This window comes from Actinia tenebrosa, unplaced genomic scaffold, assembly GCF_029948245.1.
Source record: "Actinia tenebrosa isolate PJP-AT-01 unplaced genomic scaffold, QUT_ActTen_1.0 PGA_scaffold7__59_contigs__length_16204524, whole genome shotgun sequence".
NCBI lineage: Eukaryota > Metazoa > Cnidaria > Anthozoa > Actiniaria > Actiniidae > Actinia > Actinia tenebrosa.
Genome location: NW_028292584.1, coordinates 14716196 through 14740349, shown reverse-complemented (window position 1 = coordinate 14740349; position 24154 = coordinate 14716196). Strand labels below are relative to the sequence as shown.

At 37.2% G+C, this 24154-nt stretch overlaps 1 protein-coding gene across 1 annotated transcript; it reads right to left on the bottom strand.

Annotated features, from left to right (window-relative positions):
• Positions 1–18112: 18112 nt before the first annotated feature.
• LOC116296856 (melanocyte-stimulating hormone receptor-like) lies at positions 18113–21356 on the bottom strand. Its single transcript, XM_031704963.2, has one exon. The coding sequence runs from the start codon at positions 20868–20870 to the stop codon at positions 19794–19796; it is 1077 nt and encodes a 358-aa protein (XP_031560823.2). The 5' UTR covers positions 20871–21356; the 3' UTR covers positions 18113–19793.
• Positions 21357–24154: the final 2798 nt, after the last annotated feature.

Below are 24154 nucleotides of genomic sequence, written 5' to 3'. Positions count from 1 at the left end.
CAGAAAATTTTACATAAAAGGTACAAAAAATAACTGCTGTATTACTACCTGATATGATTTGCTTGAAAAATGGAATGTAAAGTATTTGGAATGCGATTTAGGACCTTGGGAATTGTGAATAGAATCACCAACATTGGATTTCCCCAAAGCTCATCCATGGGACCGGAATTCAGGTCACTGCGATTGAGAAATAGAATTCGCCAATAATGTTTAAAAACACTACTGCATCAAATTGTCTACGGATTTATCGACGCTCTATCAAACGCTGTTCAACTGACAACCGTATAGCAGTGAATGCAACATCGGAAAATCGAAGCTTCACAAGTCGACAAGTAAGCATTTGATTTACTTATGTCATCAACAACATTCAAACTATTTTGCTAGCATTTATTGACTGTGTCCTTGACTATTGTCGCAACGAGACGGAAAGTAAACTCCATTGATCATATTTGTCGAACGCGGACTACGCAGTAGCACTTTTTATAACAGTATTGTTCCTTTAAAATGAAATGTCTTTCTCTTCCCATCCCCCTGGCGCCATATTGAGATTACTTTTGCGTGATGTGTTGTTCTCTCCCTTGCCACGAGGGTTTTTCTCTAGGTTCTCTGGTTTTCCTCCCTCCATAAAAATCAACATGTGAGTTGAGTTTGTTTGATGTGTTGTTCTCTCCTTTGCCCCGAGGGTTTTTCTCTAGGTTCTCTGGTTTTCCTCCCTCCATAAAAATCAACATGTGAGTTGAGTTTGTTTGATGTGTTGTTCTCTCCTTTGCCACAAGGGTTTTTCTCCGGGTTCTCTGGTTTTCCTCACTCCATAAAAATAAACATGTGAGTTGAGTTTGTTTGATGTGTTGTTCTCTCCTTTGCCACGAGGGTTTTTCTCTAGGTTCTCTGGTTTTCCTCCCTTCATAAAAATAAACATGTGAGTTGAGTTTGTTTGATGTGTTGTTCTCTCCTTTGCCACAAGGGTTTTTCTCCAGGTTCTTTGGTTTTCCTCCCTCCATAAAATCAACATGTGAGTTGAGTTTGTTTGATGTGTTGTTCTCTCCTTTGCCACAAGGGTTTTTCTCCAGGTTCTTTGGTTTTCCTCCCTCCATAAAATCAACATGTGAGTTGAGTTTGTTTGATGTGTTGTTCTCTCCTTTGCCACGAGGGTTTTTCTCCGGGTTCTCTGGTTTTCCTCCCTCCATAAAATCAACATGTGAGTTGAGTTTGTTGGATGTGTTGTTCTCTCCTTTGCCACGAGGGTTTTTCTCTAGGTTCTCTGGTTTTCCTCCCTCCATAAAATCAACATGTGAGTTAAGTTTGTTTGATGTGTTGTACCCTCCCTTGCCACGAGGGTTTTTCTCCGGGTTCTCTGGTTTTCCTCCCTCCATAAAAGTAACATGTGAGTTGAGTTTGTTTGATGTGTTATTCTCTCCTTTCCTACGAGGGGGTTTTGCATAAGCGTGTTCCCTCATTATCTAAAGAAAAATGATGTTTTCTACATTGATTTTTTACTAAATACTGCATAGTGAATAGTGCCGATTACCATGCATGTTGAGATTAAATCTTGTTAAAAGATTCTGTATGTCTTAAAAAAGACATGCATTGACTACAATAGTCAAACTATGCAAAGTAAAGAAAAGTATTATGTATTTCTACAAAAAAGAGATGTGTTGATTACAATAGGTAAAACATGTTGGTTTAGCCTGGTTTTGGCTTCTAGAAGACTCTAGTTATAATTTACCATGATGACTCGAGCTGCAATTCACTATGCAAAGTAAAGAAAAGTATTCTGTATTTCTGCAAAAAGACAGGTATTCGCTACAATATGTAAAACACGTTGGTTTAGCCTGGTTTTGGCTTCTAAGAGACTCTCGTTATAAATTACCTTGAGGACTCGAGCTGCAAATCACTATACAGTATTCTTGATTTTATACAATACAACCTTTTTTTACAGAAGATAGCTCCGTTCCATATGTTATAGTCTTGTTCTTGCAGTTTTGAAGAACCATTTGAAATAGATAGATCTTTAGGACGGTAAACAAATGCACTTTGGTATCCTAGATTTTCCCTTTTTTGTTATTATAAATTTTTAAAATAAAAACTAGTTCATGATTTTATTTTAGTGACTCTCGGGCAAGCATCCCAAGGACTAATAACTTTAAACAAATTTTATTCTTTTTTCCTGTTTTTTTCTCTTTTTTTTTCTTTTCTTTTTTTTTTTTTTTTGGCAAAAAAATTGGAAGTATTCAGTGGAAAATGACACAAAAATACCTCAAATATCAGACAAGTTCCTTCTTTATCACCCCGAGACATGTTTTAGACGTTTTTTTCTTAATATCTTCTTCCTCAAACGATAATTTTCAGTCTGGGATTAAAATTTTTTTCCCAATCCTCTCTACGTTGAATCACCAAGCTGGTTGGTTAATACAAAATGTAGAGACTGATTAGTAGATGTGTGGGCGAAGCGCGTGGGAAGGAAGACCTGAAGAGCTCTACTGTTGAGAAAGAGCCACTTACACAAAAACCGAACCACCAAAGCACCTCCGAGCACCGACACGTGACGCAAAACTCATCTATGTTCATTACAAGGTATGGCTTTGAAAGCTTTGAACAATAGATCTATTTAGAATTGAAGAAAACAGGTTCTAAAAGCTGGACTGAGATTCTTCAATTAGTCCAAAGGTATGAATAGAAAGGTGCTACCTCGATGGGAAGAAAGGTTTTTGTCTCACAGTACGATATGCGATTTTTATGTCTACACGCAGATTTATAGGCGTCACACCAACCTATTGACCAAGAAATGAGAAATAAAAATCCATCGGGCTGTAGAGCGCACACCTGTTTGAGAAGTCGAGGTATCTGGATCAAGATACGAAGGTTTGTGTGCCGGCTTTAATTTTTGATAGTTTGTGATGCGCAATGATATATTTCACTTGTTCAAAGCGTCTTCTGCGATTCCATTTGCCGAAACGCCCTAAAACTCTTGCCGAGCGCGTGCAAAAGCTTTGCTCTTTTACAAGCCCTCTACGAGTGTTATTTCTTTGCATTATATAAATTTTATTGAAAAGCAAACGCCAAAACTTGTACGACCCACTGTACACAGTTTCTAAAATGAATCCTATCGGTGATGGACGACGCTTATACGTCGTGTTAATGTCCGAAGAAACCAAATTCAAAATTCTCCGTCCTTTTAGGAATGATGTGTGAATTACAGTCTTTGCGGTTTCACTTGGGACAAATTGTATGCTGTAGAAGACAATCTTTGACTAAATCAGAAGAACATGGGCAAAATAAATAGACAAGAATGGAATAGAGTTAAATTATCATAACGTCTAGGCTGGCGGGTTTGGCAAGACCACAGATGTAAACTGTTTTCCTCCCTGATTTCGCTTTTGAAAATGTTATAGTATATATCAAAACACAACTAAATGCATACAAGCTTTTTTCTTGCAAAATTAGTCGAAATTAAAATGAAAAAGATGGTTGATTTTGCGCATGGAATCGAAAACGAATGTTACCCTTAAATTGTTGAGGCTAGCGCAACGAAGTAATAATGGAGAGTTGGGCGTTGGCTTTTTTGCATAATTCAATCTCGATCATGCACAAGGTTTTCCTAAGATGTTCTATTTACTTTGCTGAAAAGTAATCGAGAATCAATGTAAGATGTATTAAGAGTGTGTAAAAGCGGACAGGTTTTAGCAAATGTCTTTCCTCGTTTGATCTCTGGGCCTACGTCTTGTGTATCGCGCAGAGTAGATTTTTTGAAATCGATATTCTGAAACAACCTCTGGGCTAATCTAAGTCAGGGAACGGCTAACTCACATATCAAACCCTGAAATAACCTCTGGGCTAATTTAAGTCAGGGCATGGCTAACTCACAGATTGAACCCTGAAACAACCTCTGGGCTGATCTAAGTCATGGCACGGCTAACTCACAGATGGAACCCTGAAACAACCTCTGGGCTGATCTAAGTCAGGGCACGGCTAACTCATAGATCGAACCCTGAAACAACGTATGGGCTGATCTAAGTCAGGGCACTGCTAACTCACAGATCGAGCCCTGAAACAACCTCAGAGCTGATCTAAGTCAGGGCATGGCTAACTCACAGTTTGAACCATGAAACAACTTCTGTGCTGATCTAAGTCAGGACATGGCTAACCCACAGATCGAACCCTGAAACAACCTCTAGGCTGATATGAACAAAAACCGGAGAACCCGTCGACAAACCCTCGAATCAAAGTGGACAACGAATTCTGTTCTCCGGAACATGCTGCCGAAACACGAGTATACTTCCGCTACGATATATACTTGATTACCTTAAAGTTTATTCTGGTTTCTTTATTTTATCATGGAAAGATTTTCTTTATTTCAGTTCCTTCTTTGCATCCTGACGTAAAAACCAGTAGCCCTTCAAACATGGTTCAGCGAACTTAGAGCTAGACTTTGAGTCAAGAAAAACATTTCATATTGTATAGCATCCATCCATTCATCCATCCATCCACCCTTCCATCCACCTACCCACCCACCTATCCATTCATTCGTCCATCCATCCATCCATCCATCCATTCGTCCATCCATCCATCCATCCATCCATCCATCCATCCATCCATCCATCCATCCATCCATCTATCCATCCATCCATCCATCCACCTATTCTAGGTAGGTAGGTAGGTAGGTAGGTAGGTAGGTAGTATAGGTAAGTAGGTAGGTAGGTAGGTAGGTAGGTAGGTAGGTAGGTAGTATAGGTAAATAGGTAGGTAGGTAGGTAGTATACGTAAATAAGTAGGTAGGTAGGTAGGTAGGTAGGTAGGTAGGTAGGTAGGTAGGTAGGTAGGTAGGTAGGTAGGTAAGTAGGTAGGTAGATAGGTAGTTTTAGATACGCTTGCCCCATCAACTAAAGCTTATTTCCATAAGGGGCGTGTGGATAAAAACAAACGATGAGTCACAGAGCATATGATGGAAGCCAGCCAATCACCCTGTTTATCAGTGTGATTGGAGACTTTTATCGTGGTCTGTGGTAACTAGACACTGTTGGAACACGAAAGTATCATGTATTGCCATTCAATTGTAATAATAAAAAAACTATATAGCTTGACGTAATATTTTCCCATTTCAGACCACATATGTGTCATTTTCTTGAGAAGAAGATTATTCTTATGAGTTGCATCAATATTCATGTGTCTTCCCATGTGCAATCGTTAAACAAAGAAATAATACTCAAGAGAATGACACATGGTTTGAAATGGGAAAGCATTACGCCCGGGTGAAGAAGATCTGTTGTTTTTTTCAATCACAGTTTTAAGTTCTTGTACTGTACACACGCATACAAGCAAAGGTAGAGGAGACTCTAATACTCTTAGGGACTTAAAAAACTGCTAGCCTGGCTAAATACAGTATGACTTATAGCCATTCAAAGTCAGTCAGTTGAGACATACCTGCAAATAGCAGCGTGCCAATTAAGTCCTTTTTATCCATTTTTGGTAGAATAGTATAAACCATAGCCTAAAATTTTCATCGATTTTGGTTCAATTTCAAACCCTTTCCAAAAATTAGCATTATTCATGAAGGATGAAAAAAAAGGTCAGTTATTGCCATTTTCTGGCAAAAGGCATAGACTATAGCCCATTGAGTGATTGTCCACTTTCATACCTTTTCAAAAGAAAGCAATATTTATGAAAGATGAAAAACACTTAACTTTTGGTCATTTTCAAGCAAAAAGCATACCCCTTGGTTTTCACCGATTTTGGTCCATTTTCACACGTTTTTCAAAAATATGCATTATTTATGAAGCATGAAAAATAGGTCATTTTTGACCGTTTTTGGGCAAAAAGCATGGACTATAGCCCATGGTTTTGATCGATTTTGGTCCATTTTCAAACCTTTTCCAAAAATATGCATTATTTATGAAGAATGAAAAATATGTCATTTTTCGCCATTTTTGGGCAAAAAGCATGGACTATAGCCCATGGTTTTGATCGATTTTGGGCCATTTTCACACCTTTTCCAAAAATATCTATTATTAATGAAGCATGTAAAATAGGTCATTTTTGGGCAAAAAGCATGGACTATAGCCCATGGTTTTGATCGATTTTGGGCCATTTTCACACGTTTTTCAAAAATATGCATTATTTATGAAGGATGAAAAATAGGTCATTTTTGGCCACTTTTGGGCAAAAAGCATGGACTATAGCCCATGGTTTTGATCGATTTTGGGCCATTTTCAAACCTTTTCAAAAAATATGCATTAATTATGAAAGATTAAAAAAAGGTCATTTTTGGCTATTTTTGGGCAAAAAGCATGGACTATAACCCATGGTTTTGATCGATTTTGGGCCATTTTCAAACCTTTTCAAAAAATATGCATTAATTATGAAGGATAAAAAATTGATCATTTTTGGCTATTTTTGGGGGAAAAGCATGGACTATAGCCCATGGTTTTGATCGATTTTGGGTCATTTTCACACCTTTTCCAAAAATATGCATTATTTATGAAGCATGAAAAATAGGTCATTTTTGACCGTTTTTGGGCAAAAAGCATGGACTATAGCCCATGCTTTTCATCGATTTTGGTCCATTTTCACACCTGTTTCAAAAATATGCATTATTTATAAAGCATGAAAAAAAGGTCATTTTTGACCGTTTTTGGGCAAAAAGCATGGACTATAGCCCATGGTTTTGAGGGATTTTGGGCCATTTTCACACCTTTTCCAAAAATATGCATTATTCATAAAGCATGAAAAGTAGGTCATTTTTGACCGTTTTTGGGCAAAAAGCATGGACTATAGCCCATGGTTTTGATCGATTTTGGGCCATTTTCACACATTTTTCAAAAATATGCATTATTTATGAAGTATGAAAAATAGGTCATTTTTGGCCTTTTTTGGGCAAAAAGCATGGACTATAGCCCATTATAAAATAACTGTTATGAATGTCTTGTTGTGATTGGTTTGGAGCGCGTGCTTTATGAGAGCACATTGCACGCGCACGCACTTTACGTTGCGTCATTCCTATTTATTATTGTAATTTGTATTTCATAAAAGAAATAAAAAACTTGCTTGCTGTGATGTGTTCAGTCATAAAGCACTTGGGGATTGGGAGAACACTCGAGATGTGTCCAGAAGCACTCCGCTACGCGTCGTGCTTCTCCTAACACTTCTCTCGTGTTATGTCAACCCCCGCGTGCTTTATGACAGCACGCAGCACGCTCGCGCGTTTTCTATTTCTTCATGGTTTTGATCGATTTTGGGATTTTTTTACACATTTTCCAAAAACATGCATTATTTATGAAGCAGAAAAATAGGTCTTTTTGGGGACAAAAAACATGGACTATAGCCCAAGTGTTTGATCGATTTGTGGATTTTTTCATACATTTTCCAAAAACATGCATTATTTATGAAGCGGAAAAATAGGTCTTTTTGGGACAAAAAGCATGACCTATAGCCCAAGGGTTTGATCGAATTGGGATTTTTTCATACATTTTCCAAAAACCTGCATGCATTATTTATGAAGCAGAAAAATAGGTTATTTTCGGGCAAAAAACATGGACTATAGCTCATGGTTTTGATCGATTTTGGGTTTGAGGTTGGTCGTTTAATTAATAGAGGTATAAATTAGTGCAAAAACCCTCTTTGGGACTTTGACAACTGGTCACTAAATAGAGGTTGGTCGCTTAATAGAGGTATAAATTAGTGCAAAAATCCTCTTTGGGACTTTGACAACTGGTCACTAAATAGAGGTTGGTAGATTAATAGAGGTATAAATTAGTGCAAAAACCCTCTTTGGGACTTTGACAACTGGTCACTTAATAGAGGTTGGTCGCTTAATAGAGGTATAAATTAGTGCAAAAACCCTCTTTGGGACTTTGACAACAGGTCACTAAATAGAGGTTGGTCGCTTAATAGAGGTATAAATTAGTGCAAAAACCCTCTTTGGGACTTTGACAACTGGTCACTAAATAGAGGTTGGTCACTTAATAGAGGTATAAATTAGTGCAAAAACCCTCTTTGGGACTTTGACAACTGGTCACTAAATAGAGGTTGGTCGCTTAATAGAGGTATAAATTAGTGCAAAAACCCTCTTTGGGACTTTGACAACAGGTCACTAAATAGAGGTTGGTCGCTTAATAGAGGTATAAATTAGTGCAAAAACCCTCTTTGGGGCTTTGACAACTGGTCACTAAATAGAGGTTGGTCGCTTAATAGAGGTATAAATTAGTGCAAAAACCCTCTTTGGGACTTTGACAACTGGTCACTAAATAGAGGTTGGTCACTTAATAGAGGTATAAATTAGTGCAAAAACCCTCTTTGGGACTTTGACAACTGGTCACTAAATAGAGGTTGGTTGCTTAATAGAGCTATAAATTAGTGCAAAAACCCTCTTTGGGACTTTGACAACTGGTCACTAAATAGAGGTTGGTCGCTTAATAGAGGTATAAATTAGTGCAAAAACCCTCTTTGGGACTTTGACAACAGGTCACTAAATAGAGGTTGGTCGCTTAATAGAGGTATAAATTAGTGCAAAAACCCTCTTTGGGGCTTTGACAACAGGTCACTAAATAGAGGTTGGTCACTTAATAGAGGTATAAATTAGTGCAAAAACCCTCTTTGGGACTTTGACAACAGGTCACTAAATAGAGGTTGGTCGCTTAATAGAGGTATAAATTAGTGCAAAAACCCTCTTTGGGACTTTGACAACTGGTCACTAAATAGAGGTTGGTCGCTTAATAGAGGTATAAATTAGTGCAAAAACCCTCTTTGGGACTTTGACAACTGGTCACTAAATAGAGGTTGGTCGCTTAATAGAGGTATAAATTAGTGCAAAAACCCTCTTTGGGGCTTTGACAACTGGTCACTAAATAGAGGTTGGTCACTTAATAGAGGTATAAATTAGTGCAAAAACCCTCTTTGGGACTTTGACAACTGGTCACTAAATAGAGGTTGGTCACTTAATAGAGGTATAAATTAGTGCAAAAACCCTCTTTGGGACTTTGACAACTGGTCACTAAATAGAGGTTGGTTGCTTAATAGAGGTATAAATTAGTGCAAAAACCCTCTTTGGGACTTTGACAACTGGTCACTAAATAGAGGTTGGTCGCTTAATAGAGCTATAAATTAGTGCAAAAACCCTCTTTGGGACTTTGACAACAGGTCACTAAATAGAGGTTGGTCGCTTAATAGAGGTATAAATTAGTGCAAAAACCCTCTTTGGGACTTTGACAACAGGTCACTAAATAGAGGTTGGTCACTTAATAGAGGTATAAATTAGTGCAAAAACCCTCTTTGGGACTTTGACAACTGGTCACTAAATAGAGGTTGGTCGCTTAATAGAGGTATAAATTAGTGCAAAAACCCTCTTTGGGACTTTGACAACAGGTCACTAAATAGAGGTTGGTCGCTTAATAGAGGTATAAATTAGTGCAAAAACCCTCTTTGGGACTTTGACAACTGGTCACTAAATAGAGGTTGGTCGCTTAATAGAGGTATAAATTAGTGCAAAAACCCTCTTTGGGACTTTGACAACTGGACACTAAATAGAGGTTGGTCGCTTAATAGAGGTATAAATTAGTGCAAAAACCCTCTTTGGGACTTTGACAACAGGTCACTAAATAGAGGTTGGTCACTTAATAGAGGTATAAATTAGTGCAAAAACCCTCTTTGGGACTTTGACAACTGGTCGCTAAATAGAGGTTGGTCGCTTAATAGAGGTATAAATTAGTGCAAAAACCCTCTTTGGCACTTTGACAACAGGTCACTAAATAGAGGTTGGTCGCTTAATAGAGGTATAAATTAGTGCAAAAACCCTCTTTGGGACTTTGACAACTGGTCGCTAAATAGAGGTTGGTCGCTTAATAGAGGTATAAATTAGTGCAAAAACCCTCTTTATTTGGGAGGTATAATATGTGGCATGGGTTCTTCAAAACTATCACCACGCGCAAAGTACATATGTGTACTATCACAAACCCATATATTGGAGTTGATTTGATAGAAAATGGGTTTCGAACAATGCGACATTTCCCTATATTAGTATAACCAGCCCATTTACCAATTTCAAAATGTTGGGTTTGGTCTTTACTCCATATGGAGTAATTCCCAGGGAATACAGAGGTATATTCGGGCATTTTATCAAATTAACCACAAGAGTCAGGGAAGCCCTTCTGAGCAATTCCATCATCAGTAAAGTACTGCACTACTTGGTGTCCAGCGGTGTTGTTCTTGGTAATCATGCTCACACTACTCCACCTATAGATTTCTTGTGACAATAGAAATGAATCTGGTCAAATCCCATTGTCTTTAGGATATCAAGTATGGCGCTCGATTGAGGAATGATTGCTCTCACGATAGTTTTCAATAACTTTATACGGAGGAACTTCTTTTGCAGAGGAATGAAAGGAACCTGTAGAATCGTCCCCTTGACAACAGTCCAGCCACCTGATAAACTTGTCATCAACGCGCGCTGTATTTCGACATGAGTGAAAAACGTCTGCGCATGCTCTGAATCCGTATGCAAATTAGTCAAAACACATGTGAATTTGACTTTCAAACATGCCTGATAAATTGGATTTCACAAAATGCCAAATGTCCGCGATTGAAACTTAAGCTAATTCTTTCATTCAAGCCTCCGGCTCGTGATTCGTTATCTTCTCTCGGGATTCTCCCGACATCCCGCGTGCTCTATTACTCAGGTCGAGTCATATAACGGTCTTGTATTGCTTAATCGTGTTCTAAATATTGAAAACATGCACAAATGATTCATTTTACATGAATCAAATATTTTTCGAATTTTCAATGCTTGTGCAATTTTGTTTTGACAAATGAATGTGCAAATCACTATTTTATGATTTTTTTGCAGCGCGCATGCGTAATTGTTATACAGTTTTGTACCTCATGCATGCGCTATTACGTTTGACAGATACACAAATCTTTCTATTATAAATTTTGACGAAGCGGAAATGTTTTAATAAATTTTGATGCACGAGAAAACATTTTTCAGTATTCTGCGCATGCGTATTTTTTAAATTTTTTTTCGATGCGTGGCCAATAGTTAAGCAGTCAATATAGCAATAAAGTTTAATCTTACAATACTGTTTTCTTTTCTGTGTACCTCTATTAGTAGCCATGTTACAAAAAGCGTTGATTGGGTTTCCTGTGTTTGCAAGGTCTAGCCAGTAAACGTATGTCACCACTGAAGCACCTCTTAGAAGTATGTCATGGTAAGACTTACCCGGGAGTTGCTTTATTCCTTTTACAATTTCTGTTTAAAACATTGGAAGAAAAACTCATAATGAATATCGTAAATTTTGGAAATCAATGGTGGTGTAGCTGTAGCGTACTCTTCACATCTGGATTCTAGGATTTCATTCCTCATCTCTGTTGAGAGTGTTTCTTACTTCTAACAATATTACTACCACTATTATTTCTTGACCTAGCTTTTTCAAGATTGAAAGATTTCGTTAATTCTACAAATCGAGTTTTTAACGGCTTCAACACCTGCTATTCGATTTTCATCCGTGTTATTCGATACTCTGATCTATTCGATTTTCATCCGTGTTATTTGATACTCTGATCTATTCGATTTTGACCCATTCTATTCGATCTTTTGGTCTATTCGATTTTGACCCGTGTTATTCGATACTCTGATCTATTCGATTTTGACCCATTCTATTCGATCTATTGATCTATTCGATTTTGACCCGTGTTATTCGATACTCTGATCTATTCGATTTTGACCCATTCTGTTCGATCCAGTATTGATCTATTCGATTTTGACCCGTGTTATTCGATACTCTGATGTATTCGATTTTGAACCGTGTTATTCGATACTCTGATCTATTCGATTTTGACCCATTCTATTCGATCTATTGATCTATTCGATTTTGAACCGTTCTATTCGATCTATTGATCTTTTCGACTTTGACCCGTGTTATTCGATACTCTGATCTATTCGATTTTGACCCATTCTATTCGATCTTTTGATCTATTCGATTTTGACGCGTTATTCGATCTTTTGGTCTATTCGATTTTGACCCGTGTTATTCGATACTCTGATCTATTCGATTTTGACCCATTCTATTCGATCTATTCGATTTTGACCCGTGTTATTCGACACTCTGATCTATTCGATTTTGACCCATTCTATTCGATCTATTCGATTTTGACCCGTGTTATTCGATACTCCGATTTATTCGATTTTGACCCGTTCTATTCGATCTATTGATCTATTCGATTTTGACCCGTGTTATTCGATTCTCTGATCTATTCGATTTTCATCCGTGTTATTCGATGCTCTGATATATTCGATTTTGACCCATTCTATTCGATACTCTGATCTATTCGATTTTGACCAGTGTTATTCGATACTCTGATCTATACGATATTGACCCGTGTTATTCGATACTCTGATCTATTCGATTTTGACCCATTCTATTCGTTCTATTGGGTTATTCGATTTTGAACCGCGTTATTCGATACTCTGATCTATTCGATTTTGACCCATTCTATTCGATCTATTCGATTTTGAACCGCGTTATTCGATACTCTGAACTATTCGATTTTGACCCATTCTATTCGATCTATTAGGCTATTCGATTTTGACCCGTGTTATTCGATACTCTGATTTATTCGATTTTGACCCGTTCTATTCGATCTATTGATCTATTCGATTTTGACCCGTGTTATTCGATTCTCTGATCTATTCGATTTTCATCCGTGTTATTCGATGCTCTGATATATTCGATTTTGACCCATTCTATTCGATACTCTGATCTATTCGATTTTGACCAGTGTTATTCGATACTCTGATCTATACGATATTGACCCGTGTTATTCGATACTCTGATCTATTCGATTTTGACCCATTCTATTCGTTCTATTGGGCTATTCGATTTTGAACCGCGTTATTCGATACTCTGATCTATTCGATTTTGACCCATTCTATTCGATCTATTCGATTTTGAACCGCGTTATTCGATACTCTGAACTATTCGATTTTGACCCATTCTATTCGATCTATTAGGCTATTCGATTTTGACCCGTGTTATTCGATACTCTGATCTATTCGATTTTGAACCGTGTTATTCGATACTCTGATCTATTCGATTTTGACCCATTCTATTCGATCTATTGATCTATTCGATTTTGAACCGTTCTATTCGATCTATTGATCTTTTCGACTTTGACCCGTGTTATTCGATACTCTGATCTATTCGATTTTGACCCATTCTATTCGATCTATTGGTCTATATCTGGATTCTAGGATTTGATTCCTCATCTCTGTTGAGAGTGTTTCTTACTTCTAACATTATTACTACCACTATTATTTCTTGACCTAGCTTTTTCAAGATTGAAAGATTTCGTTAATTCTACAAATCGAGTTTTTAACGGCTTCAACACCTGCTATTCGATTTTCATCCGTGTTATTCGATACTCTGATCTACTCGATTTTGATCCGTGTTATTCGATGCTCTGATCTATTCGATTTTGACCCATTCTATTCGATACTCTGATCTATTCGATTTTGACCTATTTTATTCGATACTCTGATCTATTCGATTTTGACCCATTCTATTCGATCTTTTGATCTATTCGATTTTGACCCGTGTTATTCGATATTTTGATGCATTAAACCCGTGTCATTCTATCTTTTGATCTATTCGATTTTGACCCATTTTATTCGATATTTTGGTCTATTCGATTTTGATCGATATTTTGGTCTATTCGATTCTGACCCGTGTTATTCGATATTTTGGTCTATTCGATTTTGACGCGTGTTATTCGATATTTTGGTCTATTCGATTTTGACCCATTCTATTCGATCTATTCGATTTTGACCCATTCTATTCGATTTTGACCCATGTTATTCGATCTTTTGACATTTTTTTCGCAGTGGAGGTTCTCAAAAAGTTGTGTGAGTTATGAATTAATAATAATAGTATTGCAAAATTATTTCAGTCTGGGAGGTTGATAATATAATTCGATTGGCTTGCGAGGCCAATAATGTAGAACATTTATTCTGACTGGGAGAGTCGAAAATTGCACAGTGTGCGTTTCTAAAAAGCATTGCTTTTCGCCGCTGTAATTTTGGATTAGCACTTAATGAAATCCCTGGCGTCACCATCATATTACTACAATATGAATGTAGAGTCGTGTGTTGGGTCCCTTCCTTTATTCTATTCTTCCAAAAAACAGAAAATTAGCTACATTTCGAATTCTCTTTTCCTCACGTTAAGCCTCGATTTTGAGTAGAATAATCATGAAGTGTTCCAATGAATGCCCGTGGAATTTCGAAATATTTGAGTTGTTGAAGTTGTGCATTGCTTACTTTACTGTTCGTATTGAAAGAAGGCTTAGAGTGAAGTCACTAAACCCGTGCAATAGAGTGATTGCCATATGACCGTGAAAGAAAATAGACCATTTAGTTTGTAATAGTTGATAAAGAACAAAAGAAAATCATTGGTTTAGAGTCTACTACTAACTATTAGTTTGCCTATTCTTTCACGGTCATATGAAAACGACTCTATGAAAATCACTCTAGATATTAGACTAATACACATTAATAAACCCTAACTCCATTGTTTTCTTTTGTGTCTATTTGACTATTACACGTTGACTAGTATTTTTTATTTCACGGGTTAAATGCCTTCGCTCCACCCTGAGCAATGTGACCAAAGTAACACAGCGATTTATTCAGATACCATGTTCTAGTGACGCCATTCACATAGAACTTTCTAGAAAAGATAAATGATAGAATCTGAGTAAGGAAGGTGGGGTATGAGTATCTTATCTGTTTGGAGCCATCAGGGAAAAAAGCGGAATCCTTTTTCAAAATACATAATTGCTTTCTGTGATTTTGAACCAGTGTTTTTTGAGATAAGTTTGGATTTTCTTATCCTGAATGAAATAGTGATAAGATAAGGAAACTATGAATCACGAATAACGCCTATATTATTTCAAAACAAAACAAAAAACAACAAAACATGTATAGAGAAGGATAGTCGCAAGTCCATTATCGAAAAGGATTAATCATCCATACTAAAACCATTACTAGGAGCATCCATCTCCCATACTTGGCCTGTGAGCCAGTATATTCTTAGATAAGGAGCCCATTACTAGGAGCACCCATCTCCCATACTGGGTCTGTTGGCCAACATATTCCTAGATCAGGAGCCCACTACTAGGAGCATCCATCTCTCATACTGGGTCTGTGAGCCAGCATATTCCCAGATCAGGAGCCCACTACTAGGAGCATCCATCTCCCATACTGGGTCTGTGAGCCAGCATATTCACAGATCAGGAGCCCACTACTAGGAGCATCCATCTCCCATACTGGGTCTGTGAGCCAGCATATTCCCAGATCAGGAGCCCACTACTAGGAGCATCCATCTCCCATACTGGGTCTGTGAGCCAGCATATTCCCAGATCAGGAGCCCACTACTAGGAGCATCCATCTCCCATACTGGGTCTGTTGGCCAACATATTCCTAGATCAGGAGCCCACTACTAGGAGCATCCATCTCTCATACTGGGTCTGTGAGCCAGCATATTCTCAGATCAGGAGCCCATTACTAGGAGCATCCATCTCCCATACTGGGTCTGTGAGCCAGCATATTCTCAGATCAGGAGCCCATTACTAGGAGCATCCATCTCTCATACTGGGTCTGTGAGCCAGCATATTCTCAGATCAGGAGCCCATTACTAGGAGCATCCATCTCCCATACTGGGTCTGTGAGCCAGCATATTCACAGATCAGGAGCCCACTACTAGGAGCATCCATCTCCCATACTGGGCCTGTGAGCCAGTATATTCTCAGATCAGGAGCCCACTACTAGGATCATCCATCTCACATACTGGGCCTGTGAGCCAGCATATTCTCAGATCAGGAGCCCACTACTAGGATCATCCATCACTCATACTGGGCCTGTGAGCCAGCATATTCCCAGATCAGGAGCCCACTACTAAGAGCATCCATCTCACATACTGGGTCTGTGAGCCAGCATATTCCCAGATCAGGAGCCCACTACTAGGAGCATCCATCTCTCATACTTGGCCTGTGAGCCAGCATACTCCCAAATCAGGAGCCCATTTACTAGGAGCATCCATCTCCCATACTGGGTCTGTTGGCAAACATATTCCTAGATCAGGAGCCCACTACTAGGATCATCCATCTCTCATACTGGGTCTGTTGGCCAACATATTCCTAGATCAGGAGCCCACTACTAGGAGCATCCATCTCCCATACTGGGTCTGTTGGCCAACATATTCCTAGATCAGGAACCCACTACTAGGATCATCCATCTCCCATACTGGGTCTGTTGGCCAACATATTCCTAGATCAGGAGCCCACTACTAGGATCATCCATCTCCCATACTGGGTCTGTGAGGCAGCATATTCCCAGATCAGGAGCCCACTACTAGGATCATTCATCTCCCATACTGGGCCTGTGAGCCAGCATATTCACAGATCAGGAGCCCATTACTAGGATCATCCATCTCCCATACTGGGCCTGTGAGCCAGTATATTCTCAGATCAGGAGCCCACTACTAGGATCATCCATCTCTCATACTGGGGCTGTGAGCCAGTATATTCTCAGATCAGGAGCCCACTACTAGGATCATCCATCTCCCATACTGGGCCTGTGAGCCAGCATATTCCCAGATCAGGAGCCCACTACTAGGATCATCCATCTCCCATACTGGGCCTGTGAGCCAGCATATTCACAGATCAGGAACCCACTACTAGGATCATCCATCTCCCATACTGGGCCTGTGAGCCAGCATATTCCCAGATCAGGAGCCCACTACTAGGATCATCCATCTTCCATACTGGGCCTGTGAGCCAGTATATTCTTAGCCCATGACTATGAGTATCCATGCATTCTTTCTTTTTTTCTATGCAAATCATAAATGCTGGTGTACCAAAGTCCTTATTTATAGTTCATAATATCCATAGTAAAGCAAGGTAATTTTGTGAACTCAGACTCCTAAAGCTGCCCGTTTCGGACGCAACGAGTGAATGATGAATACACGTTGTCTACATTAAAAATAAGAGAGCTATAAAAAATTACAAATGAAAATAAAATACTATTTAATACGACATCCTGCAATATTCATCAGCCTTTCCCGACCATAATTGGGCTTCCTGATGATGGAAAGAGATTATATTTAGGTGACATTGATAAACCTATTTTTCATATATTATTCGTTTCTTTTTACCTGTCAAAAGACTTGAAAACATTATTAGCAAGTTGATATTAGGCCCATCTGTTCGTCTAAACATGCCTATTTTGTTTATATCAGAATTACCATTAAAGAGGTCACTGTTGAAGCCTGACAGTTTTAATCAATCTCGAAGCTAATCTACTATTAGTTTTTTTTCTATTGACCGTGCTAGAGCGTTACTACATGGAGGTCCACAGATGTGCCATTGAAATGTGTCACCTTCTTTGAATAAAGTTGATTGATTGAATATTTGCTCGAAGCTTTTTGGCGTAGTTGAAAACGCTAGACAAACAGTGAAGTTACTATAGCAACTGTTTCGGCTATTAAATTAGTTTCTGCTGTATATTGCTGAAGCGCACAGCAAAATCGTATCCTATGCTACTTGAATAAGCCTCGTCTCTTAAACATATAAATATTCCAAGGACGAGATGGAGAAAGTTGACGCCTTTATGCTTGTATTTTAAAGATGTTATCAAGTTTTTATTTAGTTTACTGATTGAGTAATATTCCAAGGACGAGATGGAGAAAGTCGACGCCTTTATGCTTGTATTTTAAAGATGTTATCAAGTTTTTATTTAGTTTACTGATTGAGTAATATTCCAAGGACGAGATGGAGAAAGTTGACGTCTTGCAGCTTGTATTTCAAAGATATTATCAAGTTTTTATTTAGTTTACTGATTGAGTAAATATTCATATATTAACAAGAAATAGATATAAATAAGAGGAGTAAAAAAAATAATGGTTGAAAATAACTAAATCTAGCGACGAGACTTTAACGGTCATCGGCTTATTTCCTAAACTTTCTACTGCTTCAAGCCATCTAAAATAAAGCACTGAGTTCAAATACACCAGATGATCAAAATAATTTATAATCTATACTATAAACTTGAAAAAAAAGAAAAAAAAAAAAAAAAAAAAAAAAAAAAAATCAAGGTTCAGGGTTCGAGTGTCCTCACTGTACATTAATGAAAATAGGAAAAACCGGTGTCATACGATTTGATAATAAACCGTTATAGATTCATTGCATATGATTTATTATAGACGTATTTATATCGGTGTGGCTGATACAGGCCTGATGTAGCTATATATATCCATTTTATGAATAGTACGCATATATATATATATATATACATACAGTCAATGTCATTAACGTTGTCCGCACCGAAAAAAAGACATTTAGACATTTACACATTTAGACTAAAGTGATCCTGAACTTTAAATGTAAAATTCAACTCGTGAATCGAAAATCCAGAATGCCCCGACCATTTAGTGAGGAATTAAGATGGAGAATTGCATTTCAGCGTTTGTTTTATGCCAGAACTTTCGAGGAAACACGTGATATTTCTTTTAGTCTAAATGTGTAAATGTCTTTTTTCGGTGGACAACGTTAATGACATTGACATTGATTGCAGGAACGTTGTAGTATACATTTATACATATATCTAATGAGATGCAAGATATCAAATGAGATGCAGAACGTAAAACATGCTTAAATACGACTGCTTAACCACTACATTTTGTGGAAAATACTTTTCTAACTTGACTTTGTGCAATACTTATGTCTCCGATACACTTTGTTACTCTTCACTCTTTCGTCGTATTTGTTTCTTTCTTCTTTTTATCTCCCTTTCTTTCGTCCTTTTCTTTCTTTCTTTCTTTCTTCCTTCCTTCCTTCCTTTCTGTCTTTCTTCCTTCCTTTCTTTATTTTATTTTCTTCTTTTTCTCTCTCTCTTTTTCTCATTCGTTCGTTCGCTTCAATATTTCTTTCTTTACTCCTTTGCAACTCTCCGAATAATCTCAATTGTCATCAAGATAGATATTGGCTATCTGTGCACACTAAGTTTCTGGGCTCAATAAATTAAATTCAATATAAATTAAGAATTCATTAATAACTGAATAAAAAATAAAAACACTTATGCTTTTACTTTGGCCAAGAGCCCAGCAAAGCTGAGTCTATCCAACATCCTACAGTTATTTATAGTCTTTTTGCTTTTTCTTTGTACCAAAGCAGTCCTTATTCAAGTTAAAAACATTTAAAGAGATTTCATAGATTTGCGGATTTTAACCTTTGACAATTTTTCCTTTTTTACATTAAGTTTCCCTTCATTTGCTAAACAGTTTCGCTGGCTTCGCTACTTGCACAAACTAAGCTATCGTATCACTGAAGATGTCGCACGATCTTGTTTATACATATCAAACTTTCCACATAGAAAAGTTGTCCTTCCGCTCGAGACGTTTCTTTTACCATATAAGGAATGTACTTACCATATTTGGAAATTGGAATATAATTTTCTTCACTAAATAGGCGAATTTCTGGCTCAAAACTGCTCAAATTTACAGTAAATCGAGTGAAAACATCACTAACTAGACAGCCATCTTGGTTTTGGCCGAAAAAGGACTGGAAATGTGTAGGGGAGGGGAGCGTGGTTTGTCACCATAGGAAGCCCGCGAACGACAACAATTGTTTGATATGTTTGAGATATTTATATATTTAAGGTCTGAAGAATATGGAAGTTTTGGCATTTTGAAGATTCGACTAGCTTTCGCTTATTATTTAGGTTTCTTGCCGATATTATGTAGTACGAGCTAAATCTATTATCTTGCAATAGTAGCAGATCGCTCCATACTAAAATGCACAGACTCATTGACATCATATACACGCACAAGCTTATTGATAGTTGATTTAACGGCTCGCCGGATATCAGATATTCTCCAGCAATAGATGATTGGGTTTACTGAAGAATTCATTAGAAGTATTGTACTAGTGTAGACATAAGCAATCTTTTCGCTTTTCGTATATCCTCGTATTATTATCGAAATATTAACTATTAGAATTGGGACGTAACAAACGATAAAGACACCTAGGATGTACACCATTGCTGACGTGGATTTTTTGTATCGTAGCATTCTTCTTCGTGATTTTCTTGCTTCTGTTTCTGGAGGTTGTGCACAAGAGGAGTTTCTTACAATCCTATTTTCCCGCTGTCCGGAAGTTGTTCCCGAAATGCTTTCGTTTTGAGTTGTAGTTTGACACTTAATTTCATTTTCGTGTCTTCGAACTGTCTTGAAGATTTGATAGTAACAGCCAAGGGTTAATCCAAGGGCCATTAGTAGCAATAACACTACGACAGCATCAAACGTCTTATTATGAGCCACAAAACGAACTCCCCAAAGTAGTAGCACTATCAACCAGAATGAAATAGCTACTACTAAGACTTTCTTGCAAGTGATGACTTCCCGGTAACGAAGATGTAACTTCAGCGCAAGGTATCGTTCCACGCTTATAGCAGTCAATGTCAGGGTCGATACGCCAACTGTTACAAACCCAGCAGTTTCGGATACGACTCGAGTTATACAGTATATATTAATATTATCCGTAAGTTCACCAATCTTATGTGCTACGAAGCAAGGTTGTGCAACAAGACCAACCATCAAGTCCGACAAAGCAAGACAACAAAGAAGTACAATCGAAGGCGAATATAAACTCTTCGTCCTCAAGACCGCAATTAGCACCAACAGATTCCCGAAGATGGCTGTAGGTGCGGTCAGAGAGTTAGCAACAAGAGTAATAATATGAGCAGTGTACACCGATCCTGTGATATCGAAATTAACTTTCAATGAAAAACAGACTCTGATGTTATCTTCCGTGTTAGTTAAGCTTTCGTTGAACATAATATAATGGCATCGGCGTCAGGTTTTACTGAACGCCAATAATTTCCGTCGATAAACTCTTCTATGACAAAGTTGCGAATCGAATAAATGCGAATATCTAGATACGTATGAATATATGTGGGAAGTTGGAAGATAACATTTGTACGTCACATCGAAGGATAATCACGCGCCTGATTGGGCACTGCAATCTGATAGGCAGCACACAAAAGAGGACCGTTTAAGTTCCGTTTTATTCAGAGCAAAAAACCCCCCTCGTAGATTCAAAACTATAAACAATTATCAACGAAAATTTAAGGCAAAGACGATGATGATTAATTATTAATAAGTAATGCTCATAAACTAAGTAATAAAGAAGAACTCAGAAAAGTCGATTAATTTATGCCATAGACTGTCAATAGTATACGTGTCTTTTTACTCAATAAACGGCTTACTAATACGAATGAATGTCTCGCTATTTTACTTTTATATCCATACTTTGTGAGCTAAGAAAGAATTTAAAACAGAAAGAAAGAAAAGAAAATAGAAATAAAAAAAACAAAATAAAATAAACTGAAATATAAATAACTAAAAAATATTAAAATATCAAATATTAATAATATCAATAATAATAATAATAAATAATAATAATAATAAAATAATAGAATAATAATAATAATAATGATGATGATGATGATGATGATAATAATAATAATAACAGAAATCTGTACTTTTAGGCACGGCACACATCTTAAGAATAGTACTTCAGCTCTCAGGAGCCGGGTAGAATCTCGAGCTGAAGGTTAATGTATACAAGCAAAAGAGTTGTAATATTCTTATTTTGCTGTGAAATAAAGGAATAATAATAATAACAATAATAATACGAAGGACAGTGAGACGAATATTTTTATAATGCCGTAAAATAATGTTTTCAATGAAAAAAAGGTCAATTAATTCATTAATTCACAGATATTTATCTGCGCTAGTCAAAACAAAGCTTAATCGGATAGTTAACTACACCTCGGGGGTTTACGAAAAAGCAAAATATATTTTGAGTTACCACTTTACGTCAGAAAGCACAATCATTATATAGAGAATATTACATGGGCGCGAGGAGATACGAAATTTATCTTCGAGTGTTGAAAAGATCTCTCACGAGTGAGCGCAGAGAACAAGTGAGAGATTTTTAACACGAGAAGATAAATTTCGTATCTCCAAGCGCCCATGTAATATTCTGTTTATTATGTAATCATCCATAAAATCAACTCAAGAAGCTTTTTAATATTATAAAAAGTTTTTATTTATAAACTAATAGCTTGAATACAAATATCAGTTTTTCGAAAAGGAGAAATATAGGTATTTTATGGATAATTACATAATCAAAAAAAACGAATTCTGTAAAATCCAAAAAGCAACAAATAGCGGCCTTTTTGAAGTGTTTCAATGTCGGTTAGCGCTAAGCTTCAGTGGGAAGCAAAAGAATTATCTAACTAGTGTCGGTGATGTATTAAGCTTCGAGTTAGGTTATAATGAGTTTAACTAATTAACTATTGAATGTGTTTTGGTTTGTTTTATTTTTTATGAGCTAGTTTTGTTTTAGTAATGAAGTGTTTGTTCTCGAAATAAGAGAAAGAAAGAAAGAAAGAAGAGGGAGGTTTTCCTTCCTTCGCTTCAAGAGAAAATTAACTATTTCATTTTCACTTGCTTGCCTTGCATTAAGCGACGACGATGAAGTATTTTTAGTAATGAAGTGTTTGTTCTCGAAATAAGAGCAAGAAAGAAAGAAAGAAGAGGGAGGTTTTCCTTCCTTCGCTTCAAGAGAAAATTAACTATTTCATTTTCACTTGCTGGCCTTGCATTAAGCGACGACAATGAAGTAATAAATTTAGTAATAAATTCATGTTTGTTCTAGAAAAAAAAGAAAGGAAGGACGGAAGAAAGAGATTCCTACTGTTTTCCTTCCTTCGGTGTTCCTGCTTCTATTCAAGAGAAAATGAAGTAGTTCGCTTTTCAAAAAACGACGACAAAAAGAGAAGAAACTACTAAGATAGAAAATGAAATCTCGTACCCAGAGCCTGCGTATCTTCTGGCCTACGGCGAAGAACGAGGGCGCTGACGACACGAGTGAAAAAGGTCTGCGCATGATCTGAATCCTTATGCAAATTAGTCAAATTTCAAACATGCCTAATAAATTGGACTTCCCAAAATGCCAAAACTTAGTGTCCATGCTTAAAACTTAAGGCTAATTCTTTCATATTGTGTTATTTAATAAAGTATACTCGTGAAATTTTTTGCTATACTTTGAGAAAACAAACATTTATTCTCTCACTCGAACTCTTCAAAGTTCATAGAAAACGTGCTGAAATGCACGCATGCGCAAACGTTTTCCTCTAGTGTCGACGCTGGCATAATCCATTCTTGCGCATGCGCAGTTTTCCGAAAGTGAAATACAATCTATGAAAATTTTGCTTTCAAACAGAGTTCCGTGTTTATTTTTGATCAAAATAAAAATTTATAATCAGGAACATATATATTTTTTGAGTATTTGCCAAGTCTTTTAATGCATGCGCTCTTATACCAGAAGTCTAAGAAATCCTGGTCTTCAGCAATGGAGAAGGCCAGAAGTAATGAAAGTAAGTTAAGAAAAGCAAAGAAAAAATATTAATAAGAAATAAAAATAAAACGACGAGAAAAGGAAAGGTAAGGTAAGGAAAGGAAAAGATTGTCGTCAAGATTGTTGTCTTTCCCTCTCAAGGAACAAGCTATATTTTGACGGAACAAGCTTCTCAGCTCCGCACGAGTAGCAGGAACAAGCTGTCAAACTTCATAGCCCAAGGAAAGACGAACAGGAAGGGCTAAACAATTTTATCTATTATTAATACGGTGCATGTCAATCCTCAAATAAAAAGTTGATGGCGAATTTGCTCGTTCGAGGACAAGTTAATACCTAGCCTGGGTGACAGTCATTGATTTGCACAAGATAAATTCCAATTCCATCTATAAGTTAAGGTGACTGCCTACTTTTGGAAATTGATTTAAACCTTTTTTTTAAACTTCGATTTTCCTAATTGAAATTTAATGCTGATTCCAAATCTGGAAAGAAAAATAGGGTGTCCCGAGCTCGTTTTCGAGATAATCGGCATTTAATGGAAGCCTACGCACGAGCATTTGGTGCGAAACTTGCGCCACCGGAAGTGATTAGAAAAAAATTAAGATTCATATTTGCAGAATATATGATTTGTACGAATGACGGCTAGTCAATCATTCTACAATAATACATGGGTATTTTTGACAAAAAGATACATTGA

What these genes read in the sequence shown, in the direction of transcription:
- LOC116296856 (XM_031704963.2), bottom strand. Translation starts at nt 20,870, where the DNA reads ATGTTCAACGAAAGCTTAACTAACACGGAAGATAACATCAGAGTCTGT.